The 17171-nt window shown below is 53.2% G+C and overlaps 7 protein-coding genes across 7 annotated transcripts; 2 read left to right on the forward strand and 5 right to left on the reverse strand.

The window, feature by feature from the left end:
* Positions 1-859: 859 nt before the first annotated feature.
* BO79DRAFT_285181 (aldoxime dehydratase) lies at positions 860-2006 on the reverse strand (the record flags this gene model as incomplete). The annotated part of the gene is made up of 1 exon (XM_025688330.1): positions 860-2006. Exon 1 carries the CDS (start codon positions 1928-1930, stop codon positions 860-862), a length of 1071 nt encoding a protein of 356 aa, XP_025543039.1. The 5' UTR covers positions 1931-2006.
* Positions 2007-2465: 459 nt separating this feature from the next.
* Positions 2466-4297, reverse strand: BO79DRAFT_188844 (hemolysin III family protein). Its single transcript, XM_025680616.1, has 2 exons — positions 3942-4297; positions 2466-3885 (listed from the first exon to the last, which is right to left on the reverse strand). Exons 1-2 carry the CDS (start codon positions 4116-4118, stop codon positions 2560-2562), a joined length of 1503 nt encoding a protein of 500 aa, XP_025543040.1. The 5' UTR covers positions 4119-4297; the 3' UTR covers positions 2466-2559.
* A 259-nt stretch (positions 4298-4556) lies between these two features.
* Positions 4557-7595, forward strand: BO79DRAFT_235521 (uncharacterized protein). The gene is made up of 4 exons (XM_025684483.1): positions 4557-5166; positions 5219-5462; positions 5795-6049; positions 6103-7595. Exons 1-4 carry the CDS (start codon positions 4817-4819, stop codon positions 7504-7506), a joined length of 2253 nt encoding a protein of 750 aa, XP_025543041.1. The 5' UTR covers positions 4557-4816; the 3' UTR covers positions 7507-7595.
* A 159-nt stretch (positions 7596-7754) lies between these two features.
* On the reverse strand, positions 7755-8969 carry BO79DRAFT_188848 (uncharacterized protein; the record flags this gene model as incomplete). The annotated part of the gene is made up of 2 exons (XM_025680617.1): positions 7755-7972; positions 8054-8969. 2 exons carry the CDS (start codon positions 8967-8969, stop codon positions 7755-7757), a joined length of 1134 nt encoding a protein of 377 aa, XP_025543042.1.
* Positions 8970-9657: 688 nt separating this feature from the next.
* On the forward strand, positions 9658-10849 carry sod4 (mitochondrial 37S ribosomal protein mS42). Its single transcript, XM_025679360.1, has 4 exons — positions 9658-9745; positions 9809-9989; positions 10062-10186; positions 10244-10849. The coding sequence occupies exons 1-4, from the start codon at positions 9686-9688 to the stop codon at positions 10766-10768; spliced, it is 891 nt and encodes a 296-aa protein (XP_025543043.1). The 5' UTR covers positions 9658-9685; the 3' UTR covers positions 10769-10849.
* A 17-nt stretch (positions 10850-10866) lies between these two features.
* On the reverse strand, positions 10867-11814 carry BO79DRAFT_62733 (ubiquinone-binding COQ10-like protein). The gene has a single exon (XM_025689510.1). The coding sequence runs from the start codon at positions 11711-11713 to the stop codon at positions 10964-10966; it is 750 nt and encodes a 249-aa protein (XP_025543044.1). The 5' UTR covers positions 11714-11814; the 3' UTR covers positions 10867-10963.
* A 42-nt stretch (positions 11815-11856) lies between these two features.
* BO79DRAFT_235524 (putative C6 transcription factor) lies at positions 11857-16051 on the reverse strand (the record flags this gene model as incomplete). Its single annotated transcript, XM_025684484.1, has 8 exons — positions 11857-11997; positions 12046-12179; positions 12225-13467; positions 13518-13549; positions 13601-13820; positions 13875-14295; positions 14916-15383; positions 15441-16051. 8 exons carry the CDS (start codon positions 16049-16051, stop codon positions 11911-11913), a joined length of 3216 nt encoding a protein of 1071 aa, XP_025543045.1. The 3' UTR covers positions 11857-11910.
* Positions 16052-17171: the final 1120 nt, after the last annotated feature.

The raw sequence follows: 17171 nt of genomic DNA on the forward strand, positions 1-17171 counted from the left end.
AAACAGGTTTCGAAGCAGAGCGGGATATTCTGACTCGCTCGATGTCAGGTAGCGTGGGCAAACATGATGCAGTGCACCTTGGCATGGGGAGTGCAGTTCCGCACATTGAAGCGAAGGTATCTCAGTTGTGGAGACATGATCACCTCGTAATGCAGAGGTCATGCGACGCAAGGATGGATCATGCTTTGCGGGATGTACACGCGAGGTGGGTGTTCTTGCGAAAGATGGGGTTGGAAGATCATGGTTGCTAGATACCTGTTCATGTGCTGAGATTATGACCAGCAGTGATTACGTATTGCTACTAAGTATGGATCTGTGTGTGCATTCCATGGCGCAGTCATGACAGATACTTGTTGATTACACTACAGGTGATGGATGTGAGATATCTCAAATCTGTGCAGTGAGTCTGCTTGAAGCAGGTTGTAGTCATCAGACAATCTTCGTGGATGTGTGATAGAATATCTTCGTTCCAATTGAAGACATTGTATAATTTGACATGGTGGATGCAGTCGTAGATCATGTCTACTATGTATAGTTATTTGAGTCAAGTCCACGTAAGCCTGCATCTTGTTGCAGTAAGCGATATTGCATGGTCTTCTTGATAGTAGAAGAGGTACAGAGACAATAATAACAAGAGGTTAAACAAGCTTACTTTCATTAGATGAGTAGACACTGTTATACTCGTCATCAAGTGTACACCAGCTCCTAACCCCTACCCAACCTTGATATCATACAGACCAAGAATGACCCCAAACATAGACCTAACACACAAACCTCACAACACCACCCACCAATCTCAACAACAGCCTACTACCAACACTCCCATTGCATACACACATCCATTCCCACAGAATCATAATCACTCAACCCCCAACACCCCCTTAACCCCCAACAACCCCGTCCCCTGCACACACCCCCAATACTCGCCCAAGAAATCCCCATCCCTCAACACCGCCGTCTCAACCCACAACTTCAACCCCCCTCCAAACAGCACACCTCCAGGCCCATACGCCTCCATAAACGCCTTCCTAAGCTTAACATGCTCCGCACTCTTCCTCCCCAACGTCTCCATATACTGCAAATCCACAAAGTAAAGCAACTGTACATCCCGTCCCAGCGTCAACGGATACCTCCTCTTCTTCCCCTCCTCAGCAGTAGAATTAGAGGTAGGGATGATAGTACTCTCCACAGAGGGGTTATAACATCCCCTAGAAGAAACCACACCCCCCGGTAATCCCGCACCTAGCACCTGGCCCACCCACTCCTGCGACAGGGAATCGAAGTGTTCAGCCCAGTACGTACGTTCCTCTGCAGATGCAGCAGAGTGATCTTGACCTTCGACCACGAAGCAGATGTTATCGGGGATGTGCGTTATGGTTTGTTTGTAGGGGAGGATCTTTTCCCCTTCTTTTTCTTGGTTATCAGCTTTGCTTTCAGCAATAACAGCACTAATATCCTCCCTAGTAATCTTCGATCTAATACTCTTCTCCCCAATCCGATCCGGATAACACCCCCAATACCCCGATAACTCGGGCTTGAGATCTATCGTCCCCAGGTGCATACATCCCGAGGGGACGGGGTGGTTCGTGGCGCCTTGGATGCGGGAGGGTTGGATGGTTAGGGTTTCGTGGTAGATTCCTGCTGCTGGTGCTTCAGCAGGATCATTGTTGTTGAGGGAGGAAAAGAATGTGGAGACGGTTGGGGAGGTAAGCCATGTTTTGTAGTTTTCTGTGCTCCAGTAGGTTAAGTGGATGGTACTATTGGTGGTATGGTGCTGGTGGAGGGTTTCGGTATGGGCGCAGAGAGAGTCGGATAGGGCGGAGGCGAAGAGTGTGGTCAGAGTGGTTGTGAGATTGGGTGGGGTGTGTGGGTTCGTGCCGGTTATGGTGACGGTGATTGGGGTATTGGGGGGGAGGGAGGCGAGGAACATTTTCTCTTCAATTACTAGTATCTTTTGGTTCTTTTGGGGGTGAGTTGGTGGTGACAGTGGTGGTGGTAATTGGGAGGGTGGTATGGGTGGTGAGTGGTGAGTGGTTGTGGTGGCGATATTCAGTTTATATATGTTCAACAGTAATCTGTTTTAGCCCCCATCAGTGAATCAAGACATGGAGGGGTTAGTAGTAGCTCTCTAGTGCTGATTGAGGATCTCTTTTATCTCGTTGAACCAACTGTCATCCACAATTATCTCTTAGTCGTCTTCCTCCAGACCCATTATATCATTACTTCCCGTCCAATCCCGTCGCTGCAAATGTAATGGATGGGCCCTTCTCCCGTGGTTGACTTGCTCGTTTTGCAACGCCGTCATCCAAACTATTTACGATAGATTAGACGGGCACTTACTGATTGGTGAGGAATGAGGGGGTTGTTAGCAGATGCTAACAGAGAAGAACGTTGGCAATATGTGGTCGGAAATATTGACAGTATAGGAAAGAATCTATGTCCGCTATCTCTCTCCCCAAATGTATGTACAAGAATGAGACATCCACAATACAACCTCCATCTACAGAGTACTTCTATGTCTATACACCATCTACACCCCTTTTACTACCCATCTACCCCCTACTTGGCCAGGTTCGGGCACTCGCCCTGCGCCCGTTGGAACGCTCCCGCGAACAGATCCTGCATCGCGCAGTAGTGGAACAAGATCCCTCCAAGGACGGCCAAATGCCAGATGTTGTGACTGCCACCCACATAATCGAACAATCCTGGTCGCCAGCGCTCCGGCACCTGCGACGCATACACACACGCTCCCACGAAGTACACCATGATGCTCTTCACCACGGGTGCGTAGAAATACAAGCACCAGGCGAGTCCACGCGTGTACGTCAGCTGGGCCAACGGCGCGAATCCCGTCAGCGCTAGCGATACGTAAAAGGCCACGCGCGCCCACGCCATATCCGCCCGGTTAAAGGTCGGGTGCCACGGCAAGATCACTCCTCCAATACCCAGCGACATGGTCAGCAGGATATAAGTCCACCGTGAGACCGGCTCGCAGTAGAAAGCCGTGTACTCGGTCGTCACGATCGAGGCTGCCACCAGCATCGAGATTCCTGTGTAGTCCACACAGGCAAACCGCTCCATCAGCGTCTGGCTGGCAATGCTGTTCATCGTGTGCCACAGTGTGCTGCAGACCAGGCACTTGCACGCCGCGAAGAAGAAGACGGCCGCCACGAGAATGTCCGTTCGCGAGCTGAGGTGGAAGTTGGGATTCAGCGGGTAGAAGTAAAAGGCCACCGACAGGACGATGAAAAGCCCAATCAGGTGAGACCAGATGTTGAACGTCTCATTCGAAGGGGTGAACACCGAAGTCAAACATTCCACCTTGGAGTGTGTGAACCGATACCCCTGCAGGATATGCGGGTTCACCCGCCACGGGTGCGGGAGATCCGCATACGTGATCAACCGTTGCTCCTGGGCCAGCAGGATAGCTCGGTCGATGCTCTCCCGCAGCGCGTCTTTCGCCCGTCGTGCCCGTTCCATACCCTCGTCGACCACCTCACGGGCATGCACCAGCTTCGAGTCCATTGCCTTCCAGCCATCATCTAGAGTGCCGTAGAGCCCCCGGTCGCGGACCGCATGGGCGCGGGACTCCAGCTCGACCAGAAACGACTCCATCAGTCGGACTCCCGCCTGAGCCTTTTGTTCAAGCGTCTCCTTTGTTGCGAGAGCATCCATGTAGCGGTCCTCCAGCGTCTCGACCAAAATCTTGGCCCGCTTTTTTCCACCACCCATCAGCTCCCCGGAGGCATAGGAGCAGGAATCTCGCACGGCTTCTAAGGTGGCGTATCCACGGCGGAGACTGGCGTCGATCTGATCCATGTGGGACTTGCGGTATTGCTCGAGCCAGTGGAGGCGTCGTTCGAGTTCGGCCAGGAAGAGCTCCACCTACGGAGAGGTCAGTCAGGGACAGTATTGATGGTGGAACCAAGGAAGCAGCGTACCCGTAGGAAAACAGCATCCGCATCGTAGTCGCAGGACAACTTGCGAGCCGTATGAAAGGAGTGTCTGCGACGGCGATCTCTCAGGAGGCCGGTGTCTTCTCCGGGGGTGGCATAGGCGGAGGCCACCGCGGCCTCCGGATAAGACTCAATGGTGACAGATTGAGATGAGCAGGCCATGGCGTACAGTGACAGTTAAAACCACAGCGTAGAAGTCAATTCCACATATCCTGGAGAGGGTGTAAGAGTTAGTGGTGGTTGGGCAGACAGCGAAAGGATGTTGTTTTGGGTGGGGAAGATCGGGAGAACCGGGAGAGGCGGAGAAAACGAGTACCAAAATACGTACAAGAAGAGAAAACTAATAAATATGCAAGGAGAGGAGAGGAGAGAGAAATTAAGGAGAGACGAAAGAGAGGAGAGGGCAATCCAACAGCAGCCAGTACAGTTAGAAAGGGCGAGGGTGAAAGGAGAAGTCAGAAAGAGGAGAAGGAGAAGGACTAAAGAAAGAGAAAGAGGAGAGAGAGACAGAATCCAATGAAGTGGGGAGGATCCAAAAGATTAGTTCCGGCTGCTTCGTCTCCGAATCATCGACCACTCACTGAACTGGCGCTTGAAACGGCCTTTTTCATTTCCGCCCGGTCCTTCAACTTCATTGAGTCTACGCGCCATTCAGTCTTCATCCCAACCTTTCAGTGGCTACTGTCATAAACCCTACCTTATCGTTCAGCCCATCAGCGACCGCAGCTGCTCCACGTTGGCGTTGATTTCCTTGCCACCAGCCACCTCCGAACCAACAAACAGTCTACTCTCTTCCACTAAATTATCCTTCTATCGTCTCCGCCTTTCCGTCGGATTTATCCATCCTGTGATAACCCGCCATGGCCATCCGGGATATCGTCGCCAATCCCTCGCTGCTGCCCGTGCTCGGGCTCAGCGCCGAGACTCGCGATCAATGCATGAAACTGCTGGCCGTCCTCGACCCCACGGCTGATCTGTCCGATGACCCCCAAGAGCGTGCTCTGGCAGCCTCTCGCGAGCAGAAACAATTGTTTGCTCTTCTGGCTCGTCTGCGGGGGCAGAACCGGGATGCGATCGTGCGGGTGCGCGAGACCAAGCAGTCTACTGCAGAGGCCCGCCAGGAGATTGACCGTCTCCATCTTCAGCTTCAGAACTTGTATTATGAACAGCGACATTTGACAGGCGAGATTGCCGCCTGCGAGTCCTACGAGTAGGTGGTCTTCAATGACAATATATGGTGGGGGAGATGCTAACCAGAATAGTCACAAATATCGCTCCCTCCCCTTGATCCCTCTCGAAGAGTTTCTGGCTCTGCATCCCGAGCACCAACAGTCCGATGAACACGAATTGATGATCGCTCGCATCAACCACGAACACGCGGAACGGGAGAAGCTGGAACAGGCCCGACAGGAGCTGCTGAAGCGCAAGCAAGCATTGATTGCGGAGAACAACAAGCGCAAGGAGGACTTGGCCAGCTTGGATCAGGATCTGGAGCGGTTTATTGACGTAGGTTACACTGTGTTCCTGTGTGCTGGACTCTACTAACGGGTGTAGGCGGCCAAACCGATTCAGAAGTTATTCGAAAAGGAGTATTAGTGGGATTGTCTTGTTGTTTTAGGATGGCGCATTGGTTAGATACCCCAAGTGAATTTGCAGGATAGATAATATGGAATTATTGGTATGCTGTTAGACTGTTTCCTATCTCCAGGCATAATCGTAGTGGTAGTTAGCAGAATTAAGAGGATCGGCCAACTGGCGGGGCTACTCCGCCTTGGCTGCCGCATCTCAACTCCATCTCCAATCCATCTCCAACTCTCCATCCACCACCCTCTCTCAAGCATGTGGCCATGACGGCCAAGAATGATCCCCAGACGTCTCCCCAGACTGTCTCTGACCACACAATGACTACCACAACCCCTACGCCGCGTCTGCCGCCGCCCGAGAAGCCAGAAGCCATCCGCACCCGCTTCAAGGTCATTGCGGCCTTCTGGGCTGTGATCATCTTCCTGGGCTTTCCCATCTGGTGGAAGACCACCTCGATCTATCGCGCTTCCCTGCCGGTCCCGGAGATGATTGATTGGGCTGATGGAAAGGTAATTTCACCTTCTACTGCTCACAACCTTGCTAACCAGAACACCAATACCAGACTTGTCGTCCTGTCTTCCCCCTCGAGATCCGCGTCGAGACCCCCTCCCTGCCCGACGTCGACGCTCAGAATCTCCTCCGCTCTACGCAGCACACGCTCGACGACCTCAATGAGTTCTCCGCGCACCATCTGCGACTGAAGCTCTCCAACGAAGACCCCGATCAGCCCCCCGCCGCCGACGCCGCGGACACCGCATTGACCGTCCGTCTACTGCCCCAGGACGACCTCGCCAGCCCTCGAGCAGCTCTCCACCATGATACCACTCAGCTCGACGTCTTCTATCCTCCCAGCCAAATCCCACCCCCATCGGCGTCCAACTCGCCCCTATCCACCTTCATTGCAGACGAGCTCCAGCTTCTCTTCGCCGAAGAGAAAGCCATCATCGCCCAGGTACTCTCCGACAACAACATCCCCGGCGCACCCACTTCCCCGGACCTCGCAGAGAGCGTCACTCGCCGTCTCCGCCGCTCCATGAAATACGCCGACACCTATCACCTCGCCTTCAGTTTGTTCACCCCCGGCGCCACCCCTTCCTCCTGGGACATCCAAGCCGCCGTGCACGACTACATCACCCCAGTCCTCGACGCCTTCTCCCCTATCAGCAATTTCACCGTCGACACCCAAGTCCAACTCTACGCAACCTCTTCCCCAACCGCACCACCCCCGGAATACGACGAAACTCACTCCGCCTGGACCCTCAAAAAAGATGACCTCAGCGCCTTCATCAACGCCGCCGAATGGCCCCTCAGCCCCAGCATCGGCCCGGGCCCAACCATCAACTTCATCCTCTACATCCCGTCCCCCTCACAATCCCCCCTCGTCGTCAAAGACAGCCTCGCAACCAGCTGGATCATCCCCCAATGGGGCGGCGTCTTCCTCCTCAACCCTCCTAACCACCCAACTCACCTCACCAAAGAAACCCTCGGCCCGGCCTTCATGACCTTCTCCCACCAACTTCTCACCCTCCTCGGCACCCCCTCCACCCCTCCGCCTCTTCCCCTCCGTCTCCAAACCCTCACCCGCGTCCGCGCGGCCTCTCTCCTCCTCTCCGCCTCCTCAACCATGGGCTCCCTCGCCCGTCTCACCGAATCCCTCCCCCAGATCCCTATCCCCGCTACAGTGGCTACCTCAGTCTCTACTACGCTCTCTCATCTTTCTTCCGCGTGCGACCATCTCCGACACGGCCAGTTCCAGGCCGCCCTGGCAAGTGCCCGTGTCGCGGAGGGCGAGGCCGAGCGCAGCTTCTTCGAGAAGAGTATGGTCGGGCAGATGTATTTCCCCGATGAGCATAAGGTGGCGGTGTATTTGCCCCTGTTGGGGCCCGTGGGAGTACCGCTTATTGTGGGTCTACTGAAGGAGGTGAAGAAAGTAGTGAGTGCTTGGAAGGAGAGGAGGAGGGGGTGAAGGCAATTACCCCGTTTTAGTGGATGTGTTTGGTTTCGTGTATGTATAGTATATTACATTCTTAGATTCATTGAAAGATATTTATTGCGGAATTTCGAATATGAGTAACTAACTAGCTATAAGGTATCTCAAAGACTTCTTAAGAACATACTGAATACAATGTACCACCTCATTACTTTATCAAATCACATAGAACAACATGAATACGACGCATCTCGAGACATTTAAAAGACAAACACAGTATTATATCACTTCTCCATATCATCAAACGTCCCCTCCGTTCTTATATGCGTTGGATACGGTTCCGGTTTCAACACACCCGTTGTAGCAAACACGCCTGGCGGTGTATACACCCTAATGCTCTCCGTACGGGCCAGTGTCTTCTTCGAAGGCGTCCGTCCAGGTTGCAACGGCGTTACGGAGATGGGTAGCGGGGGAACAGGCACTGGTACACGAGCGTGCATCGCTCCTCCGCCGTGTTCTGGGACGAGGGTCTTTGCGGGATTGGCCTTCGGTAGGGGAGGAGCATTGTTAGGGTTGAAGAGACTCCGGACTCGGGTCCCGGTGCGTTGGATGCGTGAGCGAGCGCCTTCGGAGTATCGCTTTGTGTTGCGGTTACGGCGGAGGAGGAAGTCCGTTCGGTAGGAGGTCTCGTCGGAGGGGATTGGGGAGGAGATGCCGATGAGGGTGCCTTTCGAGGAGCGGCGCGTGAATTGGGCTACTTTGGCTGAGGGGGGTTGGTGTTTCTGCTGGTGTTTGCGGTAGAGGAAGACGGCTAGAAGGGCTAGGACAGCGCCGAAGATGGCCCCGGGGAAGAAGCCTGCTATGATGGCGTTCGTTGGGTAGGATGGGCAGGTGGCTTTGGAGGATAGTGCGGCTGCTGAGGAGGTGCCGTTGGCGCTGCTGCCGTTGTTGTCAGAGATGGCAGTCTTGGAGGAGCCAGTCGTGACGGGGACGATGGTGGGGTTTGAGGCATCGGTTGTAGAGGCGGAGGTTGTGAAGGAGGTGATGGCTCCTGTGGAGGATGTGGTCCCTGTTGTGGAAGTTGTGGATGACTGGCTGGCACTAAGGGTGGATGCACTGGACGTGTTCATGGCACATAGCGAGTCTCCTGTGCAGGTGTAGCCAAATGGACAGCATTTGTCACCACATTTGGGGAGGGAATCATCCAGCCGCGTTGTCTTGACAGAGTTCTTGGGATGTGCTGTTGCGTTCTGGAGCTGCACATCGCAGGTTATTGTTTCGATGTAGTCACAGCTCTGTCCGCTTGGACAGCAGATAGCAGAGCTGGAGTTGTCCAGGCTGATGCATGTTGACGAGCTAGAGCAGCAGAAATCATCCGGCAAATTGCTGTCTGCACACTTGTTATAGTTGCTTGGACACGAGTCGGAGCTTCGTAGCAGTAAGCCAAAGGCCTGCGTTGGCGATACCGTCGAAGCAATGAGGGCGAGGAGCAGTATCATGGAGGGCCGTCTCATGAGGGAACAAAGCTGTGGCCTTGTCATTGCGATCTGACTCTAATCCAATACAATAGATAGATGAGATGAAGAAAATCAAATATAGGCTTGCGTAGACTTTGGCTAAGCGAGGAAAGCTGTCTATGAAAGAAAGTATGAGACAAGAACTTTGCAACAGTGTCAATGAGTGAAAGAAAGGATGAAAGAACAATGAGCGACTTACAAAGGCATTTGCCTTCAACCCCCAACGATGACCAGGAAGCGCCCATCCTAACCACCCAGCGCTATCTGCTGCCCGACATTCTGCAGCATCATGATACAAACATCCACAGCTGCAGGCGCCGAGTCTCAGAATAGCACAGCGGATGGGGCGCATGGTTCGAGGGCTAATGAGGGTGGTTGAGATAGGCGCCGGGAGGAGCCACGGGAAGGCGAAGATCAACAACAGGCCATGGCATTCCAAACCCGACCAGATCTCCTGCAGAGCCCGGCGCGTAGAGCAAGTTGAGCGATGAAGAAGCCAGAGGAAGAAGATCATGATGGCTGAAATGCTGCCGAAGTAAATCGCAGCATTTTGATTGGCCGAGCTGGCGCCCGCTTACCTAACCGGCGCTAGACCCGAAAGAGGTGAGTTCTGAAGGCCGAACGGGAAATTCTGCGGTGGTCCTGAAATCAACCGCTTGTTGCTCGCCATCTTGTTGCCTGTCCAATCCCCCATCATCATGTTGAACCGCCTCTTCCGGCCGCAGTCCGCGCTGCGTGCTGCCTCCGCCTTCTCCCAGGTGAGCTGACCCCATCCCAATGCCCGGGGTGGGCTCATAGCTAACCAACCTGACCTCCGCCAGAAGCCCGTCTCCGCGCTCCCACGCTTTCAGATCCGGAGCCTGCACCGCGTGCCCCAATTAACCAACGACCAGTACTTCAAGAACAATGGCATTCCGGAGCTGCTATCGCCCGAGGCGTTCGACTTCGCCTGGACGCAATACCAGGGTCTGCTCATTGACAAGCTGAACCTGATGACGCAGGGTTAGTTTCCTTGCAGTGCAGCTCAAACTCCGCTGGTATGAAACTGACACCATCGTCTTTCCACTGCAACAGACACCGTCGACGCCGACGCAAAGCCCGGAGAACTGCTGGTCAAGTACTCCCGCCGACCGGAGATGGCGTCCGTGTTCAACTATGCCTCGATGGCCCACAACAACCACTTCTTCTTCAACTGCCTGGTGAGTGGTACCAAGGTCCAGTCGTGTCAGGCCCAGCTTCTAACACACCTGTGCTAGTCCCCCCAACAAACTCAGATCCCCGAAAAGTTCGCCAAAGATATCGTCGACACCTGCTCCTCGATCGAATCCCTGAAACTCGATTTCCTGGCCACCGCCAACGCCATGTTCGGCCCCGGTTTCGTCTGGCTGGCCAAGAACCTGGAGCGGGAGGGTCTGATGCACATCTTCTGCACGTATAACGCTGGCTCGCCCTACCCGGCGGCTCATGCGCGGAGGCAACCGGTCGATATGGCGACACACTCGCCGGACGCACCGCTGGGCAACCAGTACGCTGGCGCGATGGGTGCGCACGCGGCTAACCAGAAGAACATGGCGCCGGGTGCTCTGGACGTGCAGCCTATTCTGTGTGTGAACACATGGGAGCATGTGTGGATGATGGACTACGGCATTGGTGGTAAGGCGGAGTACTTGGAGCGCTGGTGGGATCGGATTAACTGGGAGGTGGTGTTCGACAACTACAATGCGGTTGGGCCGGTTAAGGGCAATGCGGCTAATGCTGGACGGAACTTGAGCATGCTGTGATTTATTCTCTTCTCCGGTCATTTCTTTTTTGTTCATGTGATAAACTGTATTATACAATGTGTAGCTTCTATTCCATATTCTATGTATGCACTGATGTGTATCATATCCCTTTCCTTTCCCTTCACAACAATATTATAATACATCCTGTCCACCTCATGCATCAACAATAGATCCACAAAAGAATGAAAAGACAGCTCAAGCCTTCCCCAACACATCATAAATCCTCTTCTCAAAAGCCTCGACCATAACACCAGCCATCTGTCCCTCCACGGCGCCCATCATAGCAGCATGCAGCTGACTGCGGAACTCAAACCGAATATCCAGCTTCACCACCGTCCCCTTACCCTCACCCTGACTCTGCAACTCCCACCGTGTACTCAAGTACTCAAAGAGCCCCTCATCCTCACCCGGAAACCCCTGTCCGTCTTTCTTGCCCACGCCGTACTTGGCGCCGCTTTGCGCCTCCACGACCCAGTTCTCCGCGTCGCAGGTCACCTTGGAGGTGAAGGTTTCGCTGAGGGGCCCGTAGCCGACGGTGAGGAAGGCGCGGGTCGGGTAGTTGGTTGTTGGGTCACGGTGGGTGACGGTTGAGGCGGTTAGGAAGGGGAGAAAGGAGGAGTAGGATTCGACGGAGGAGATGATGTCGAAGAGAGGAGCGGGGGCGTGTGGGAGCGTTCGGGTCGCGGTGAGGTGGCGGGTTTTGGAGGCGGAGTCGGAGTTGGGGAGGAAGGAGGAAAGGAAGGGACGTTTTTGGATTGTTAATTGGGAGAGTGAGGTGGTCGAAGAGTTTGAGATTCTTGGTCTGGTGGTTCGTAGGTTGTTGATCTTATTTGTTGAGTGGTGAGAGAGGTGGTTGGAGAAGGTTGATGTGGAGAGGGAGCGATGGGCTGCTCGTGGGAGAGAGACCCGGTTGTAGAGGCTGCGTGGTATCGGTGGTCGCATCATTGTGGATGTGTAGTGTGTAGTGCAATGTGGTGGTGGAATTGGAGTATATCAGTAGTTGGTCTGGGTAGAGGGTAGAATGGTGGTTCAACTTTGGGTGGACTTTTTGTCGGCTTCCGAGCGGATCTCCGCCCCCGAGCTTATCTCGGGTTCCTCCCGGTTGACACTTCCGCTGTGGTCTACTACAATTCCTTCCCTTTCTATATGTTTACAGCTTCTGGTATATTATCCCCCCATAACCCCACATCCGCATTGGCGGCACTTTGCATCTGCTGGTCCCAGAGATTCTACGCCTGTTAGCCAGTTTCAAATATTAGTTGCAGCGGCTCACTTACCCAGTCAAGATTGGTGGGCGCATCAAGCATCTCTCCGATCACATCTAGTGACTGATACTCTGGGGTAATCCCCATTGGATCCACTCCAACTGAGTATGGCTGCCCATTCCAACTTCCGTATAGTGGTGGTTGTGCTGCACTCATTAGCAATGTACTTCGGATTATCCCGTGCCACTTACCGGAAGTCAATTGTTGGCTTTCCTGTTGCTGGAAATTAATTCGCCGCAGCATGATTGTCAGTGCCACATATCCCTTCTGTGCATCTGCCGATCGCCTACGCTGCTGCTCAAATATCCGATGTGACGTTTTAATGGTCGCTAGCAGTTCCTCCCGGCTCCGGATGACTGCCGCTACGTCCTCGTCCGTGCTTCCCGTCGGTGTGCCGGTAGGGTTCTGCGACAGATCCAGACAGATGATCATCGCGGCAAGCAAATAATCTGCGGTCTGAAGTGAGTTCGGGAATTGTCGGTCGCGGTAAAGAAGTCCACCCGGCTGAGTCTCGTGGTAGATATCCGCCTGGTGACGGAGGATCTCCTTGGAAGCACTCATACAAACCTGACGCGAGTAGGCATAGCGGGGATTGGTATGCACCTCGCCCAGGTAGCGCCGGTGCAGCACACAGCGGGCCTTCTGGTACAAAAGTTCCAATGTGTATCGTCTCAGGATCAGGTATGATGGATCCACGAAGCACTGGTCAAGTGGGCGTATCTTGAATGCAGTGGGCACAAGGTCCCGAGCTTCCTCCAGCTGTCGGTCCAGGGCCAGTATGTCATCATATGTCATAGGATCGCGCGAGTACGCTAAATCAGAGATCTTCCCAAATACGGCCATAAGTCGTGACTTTCCGCGGATATATGCAGTTGTACTGAGTTCAGTCTCGGGTCGAGATGGCGGCAGTTCGACGATAGACTCCCCGAATTCCTCATCAGAGATGTTACGCGGTAGCTCCACGTCCTGCTGCCAGTCCTGTATACCCCGCGGGACCCCAACCTGGAACGAGATCAAAACATCCAGTTGACGCATGATAGCCCAGACCCGCCGCCTCATCTCGCCTTCGTATGGTGAGATATTCGGAAAGTGTTGCGGATCCCGGTGGTACCCTGAACGCATAGCAAGTCGAATTGACATGTTCAGCAGAAAAGATACTCCGACTTGGGCATCCTCGCTGCGGAAGAATTCGCACATTGTGTAGAAAAACAGAGCCTCCACTTTGAAACGCCCCGGAACGGTGTAGTTTGACTGAACTAGACACTGCGCGGTCAATTGCCTGAGACGCTGAACGGCTTCATCTGCTTCCCCGAATTCTGCCGGTAGTGGCTCCCCGGTGCGCATATACACGGACATTGTTATTGTGAGAACCGCGTACAGCAGTGCCAGCCAAGAAATGGAAACTTCCTTAGGTCTTTGCCAGAATTGGTTATACTGCGCACGTCAGCATCCTTTGCATCTCCCACTCAATTGAGCTAGCATACCTGTTTCTGGAAAGTAGGAAAGTGCAACATCACTAATTCCATCAGCATCACCTATCAAGGACTGATACAACAGCGACACCTACCTGTCGTCGGCTCCATAAGGCCGACAAACATAGCCACGACGCGATCCACGACCGGCCGAGCCGGCAACCCGTCCAAAAGCTCGTCCATGGTCATTTCCTGGTGCAGCCCAAGTAATAGCGTTGGCGCATTCGACGGCCTCACCATCTCCTCGTCTTCCACTTCCTCATCCGACAATCCCATCTCCTCATTATCCCTTAGATACTCCTTGACCCCACTTATCTGCATATCATAATCAGCCTCGCCTAGCTTGATCAAGCAAAAGAACAGCCTCACCTCCTCTAGAATCGCACTCCAATGCGCCCCATCAATATACCTCATGCCCGTCTCCCTAACCACCAACCTCCCGGGATCAGGAGGCGGAGTTTCCGATTCCCCCTCCTGCGCTTGCTGTACCTCCCCAAATGCCAATGACGATGGCACCGACGATGCCGGCGTAATCTGACCACCATTCTTAACCACCTGTTGGTGTTCACCCACACTATTTGACCTCTCCTGTTGCTGCTGCTGTTGCTGCTGCTGCGTAAAAGACAGAATCAAATTCTCCAAGTGCTGCAACCGATCCTGTACTTGCGTCGGGCTGGTCCGTCCATTACTCGAGGTCTTGCTGCGCGGGCCGCGCCCGATGAAGGTGCAGGTGCCGGCTTCGTCGCGTTTCAGGCAGTTTGTGCAGGGGTGCGTGCGGCAGCACTTTAACCTATTGCATAAATTATTGTTATTGGTATGCGTTATACATGGAATAGTAGGTGTTGATCGCTGGAGGTAGAGTGAGTAATGTGGGATTGGAGGGGCCGCCGCGTGCTTACTTGCGGGCTCGGCAGGCTGTGCAGGAGAGTTGCACGCGGGTGCGTTTCTTTTCCATGTCCGTTTGACTCCCGTATATGTCGTTGGACAGTGGAGTATCTGGTGGGTCTACTATGTTCCAAGTATAAGGAGGGATGTGTGGAGCGTGGGGTATCTGTGGTAATTAGATAGTGAATGTGAAGTTGAGTTCGAGTGTAATTGAAGTGGAGTGGAGGCTGCCGCGATGGCGATAAGGATGGGGGGTGGTGTGGTTATCTCCGGAGCTTAAGCCCGAACCCTACTTTGGGGTGGAGTGGAGCAGACAACTTAATAAAGAAGTCAAGTTTCGGTACCTGTTTAGAAGAATAGTACATACAGTGTATGATTGCTATGATTCTATTTTGGGGTGCTTCATTTACATAGTATTCTCGTGTAACATCATCTACACATAGCTATAGTAATCACAGTATATCGACTCTCAGCAGCCAAACAAAACAAATATCTACATAACTACTCTCAGACTATAGTATCTACTGAATCTCCGCCTTCATAGCCACCACCTCCCCCGGCGCAACAATCTGCACCTTCCCAACTCCATCTCCTCCATCCTCCAACACAATCCGATACTCCTCCTCCGCATACAACGGACTGGTCGCCCTGTACGAGATCTTCTCCGGAAGAACCAACTCCCCACCTTCATTCTTCCTCGTATCGCGCCACAAATCCAGAATGGAAATGAGATTCAACGGCCCATGCACAACAATATCCTTATGTCCCTCGACATCTCTCGCCCACGGCGTCGAATAATGAATCTTGTGCGGGTTGAACGTCAACGCGGAGAACCGGAACAATGTCACAGCCGTTTGGCGCAGCGTGCGCGAATACACATTGTCACTCGTCACCGTAGACGAACTAGCCGGGCCGTTGAACGCCTTCGTCGCTGGAGGCGTAGATGAACTCGTAGGCGACGGCGAGGTTAGAGCTTTGCGGAAGACCCAGTTCCTGTATACATTATTATCAGCACCATCCCCAACTTCACAAAACACAATTCCTACTCACCTCCTGTCCAAAACCGCCACCCCATCCTCATTCCTAAACTCCTTCTCCACCCCCACAACAATCATCTCCTCCCCGGTCTTCCTCACAACCTTCGGCTCCGCACTCAGCACCCTCGTGGTCTCCTGCACCTCCTGCCCCACCCTCAGATAATTCGGCTTCCCATCTTTCCCCCTCGGCCAATGCACCTCCCCGCCAGCCCACATGCGGCGCGTGAACGGCGACGCAGGGTTATACGAGGTGTCGGTGCCGTCTGCGCCGAGCTCATTTTCTAGAAATGCGGGGGTGAAGTACACGAGGTGGTAGCCGGCGGGTAAGGGCGTGCCGGTGGGCAGGGCGGTCGGGGTATTAGATAGGGGTGGGGAGTTGGGGAATAGAGAGGGTCGGTTGAGTGTTAGGGAGAGGAGTTGGAGTTGGTTCGCGTCGAGGGTTTGGGAGCGGGTTTGTGGGCCGAGGGATTGGAAGCGTGTGAGGAAGGATGTTGCGATGGTGGATGCGGATGCGGAGGTACGGAGGGCTGGGCGGTTGGAAAATGCGCGGGTCAGTTGCGGAGGGAGGGATTGGGGGCGGAGGCGGGAACGAGTGGAATGGCGGGCTATGGAGGGGAAGGACATTGTGATTTGAGTTTATTGTGATTTTGAATGAGGGTGTATGTTGTTTTGCTTTGATTGGAGTTATTGTGGAAGAAGTGAGAGGGGAGCTTAACAGGGCGTTGTCTCGGAAGTGCTGGGGTTTTGTACCTCGGGTCACTGGGGGGGTTTCCGAGACCGGGATTGAGAGGCTATGTTCCGAGTAGCCTTTATGGCTCCGCCATTTAGCCGCCGCATTCTCTCGGTCTGCGAGAGATGATGCCGAACTCTGTTATGAAGATTTATGGTGCGGTAGTACTGGCCTCAGCAGATCTCAAAATACTTGAAGTTCTATTCGGTAGTTTATGAATAGAATAGAAATTATGTTAGGAAAGAGTTCTGCTACACCTGGTCATGCATGGGAAACTTTCTCAGAAGTCCCACACGACAAAGTATTGGAAGAAAGTATAGGCCAATAGTATACAATAATCATAACTTTGGGGAAATTTATTGGACATTTACTCCGTTGCAGCTTGCTGCATATCATGTACCGTAGATCGACTTAGGGTCCTTCCCCCCCTCCCCTCCCCTCCCCGCTGGGCACTAGGCCAGTGATGCTTGAAAGCTATATAAGCATCAGGATCCGAAGTTATGAAGCAGCGTTTGGTATACCGCAGTGGCGACAACAGTTAGAAAGGGTGGGGACCATGACCTACGGTAGTAATAATCTAAAAATCTACAAATATATGAACGTAATGTCTTTGCCGCTAATATAATCACGTATTAGATGCATCGCGAAGGGGCTGCGTAAGGATAATTAGATTTTCCGTAAACTTCACTATCCAACCACTTGATAGGTGTCCAACGCGGCTGTCCGATATTTCTTGCCAAGATTAGACTGCCAAAACAATTGCCTAGTGTCACGCTGAATGCTCGCCGAACGGGTATGTGGACATGCCCCACTTTTTGTTTCTTCGGCCTTCCCCATAACAGTTGGTACGGTAAACTTGTTTAATAGATAGTGTAAACGGAAGACCTATGAATTCTTTCGATACTGTTTATCAAACTTCGAGCGCCGATGACACAAAATCGATTTCTTTTTTATTTATATCGTTCTCTCCAAATTTTGTATATAGTATCAGATGCTATTAAGGAAAACATGGAA

The sequence above is a fragment of the Aspergillus costaricaensis genome (assembly GCF_003184835.1).
Source record: "Aspergillus costaricaensis CBS 115574 unplaced genomic scaffold BO79scaffold_5, whole genome shotgun sequence".
Lineage (NCBI taxonomy): Eukaryota > Fungi > Ascomycota > Eurotiomycetes > Eurotiales > Aspergillaceae > Aspergillus > Aspergillus costaricensis.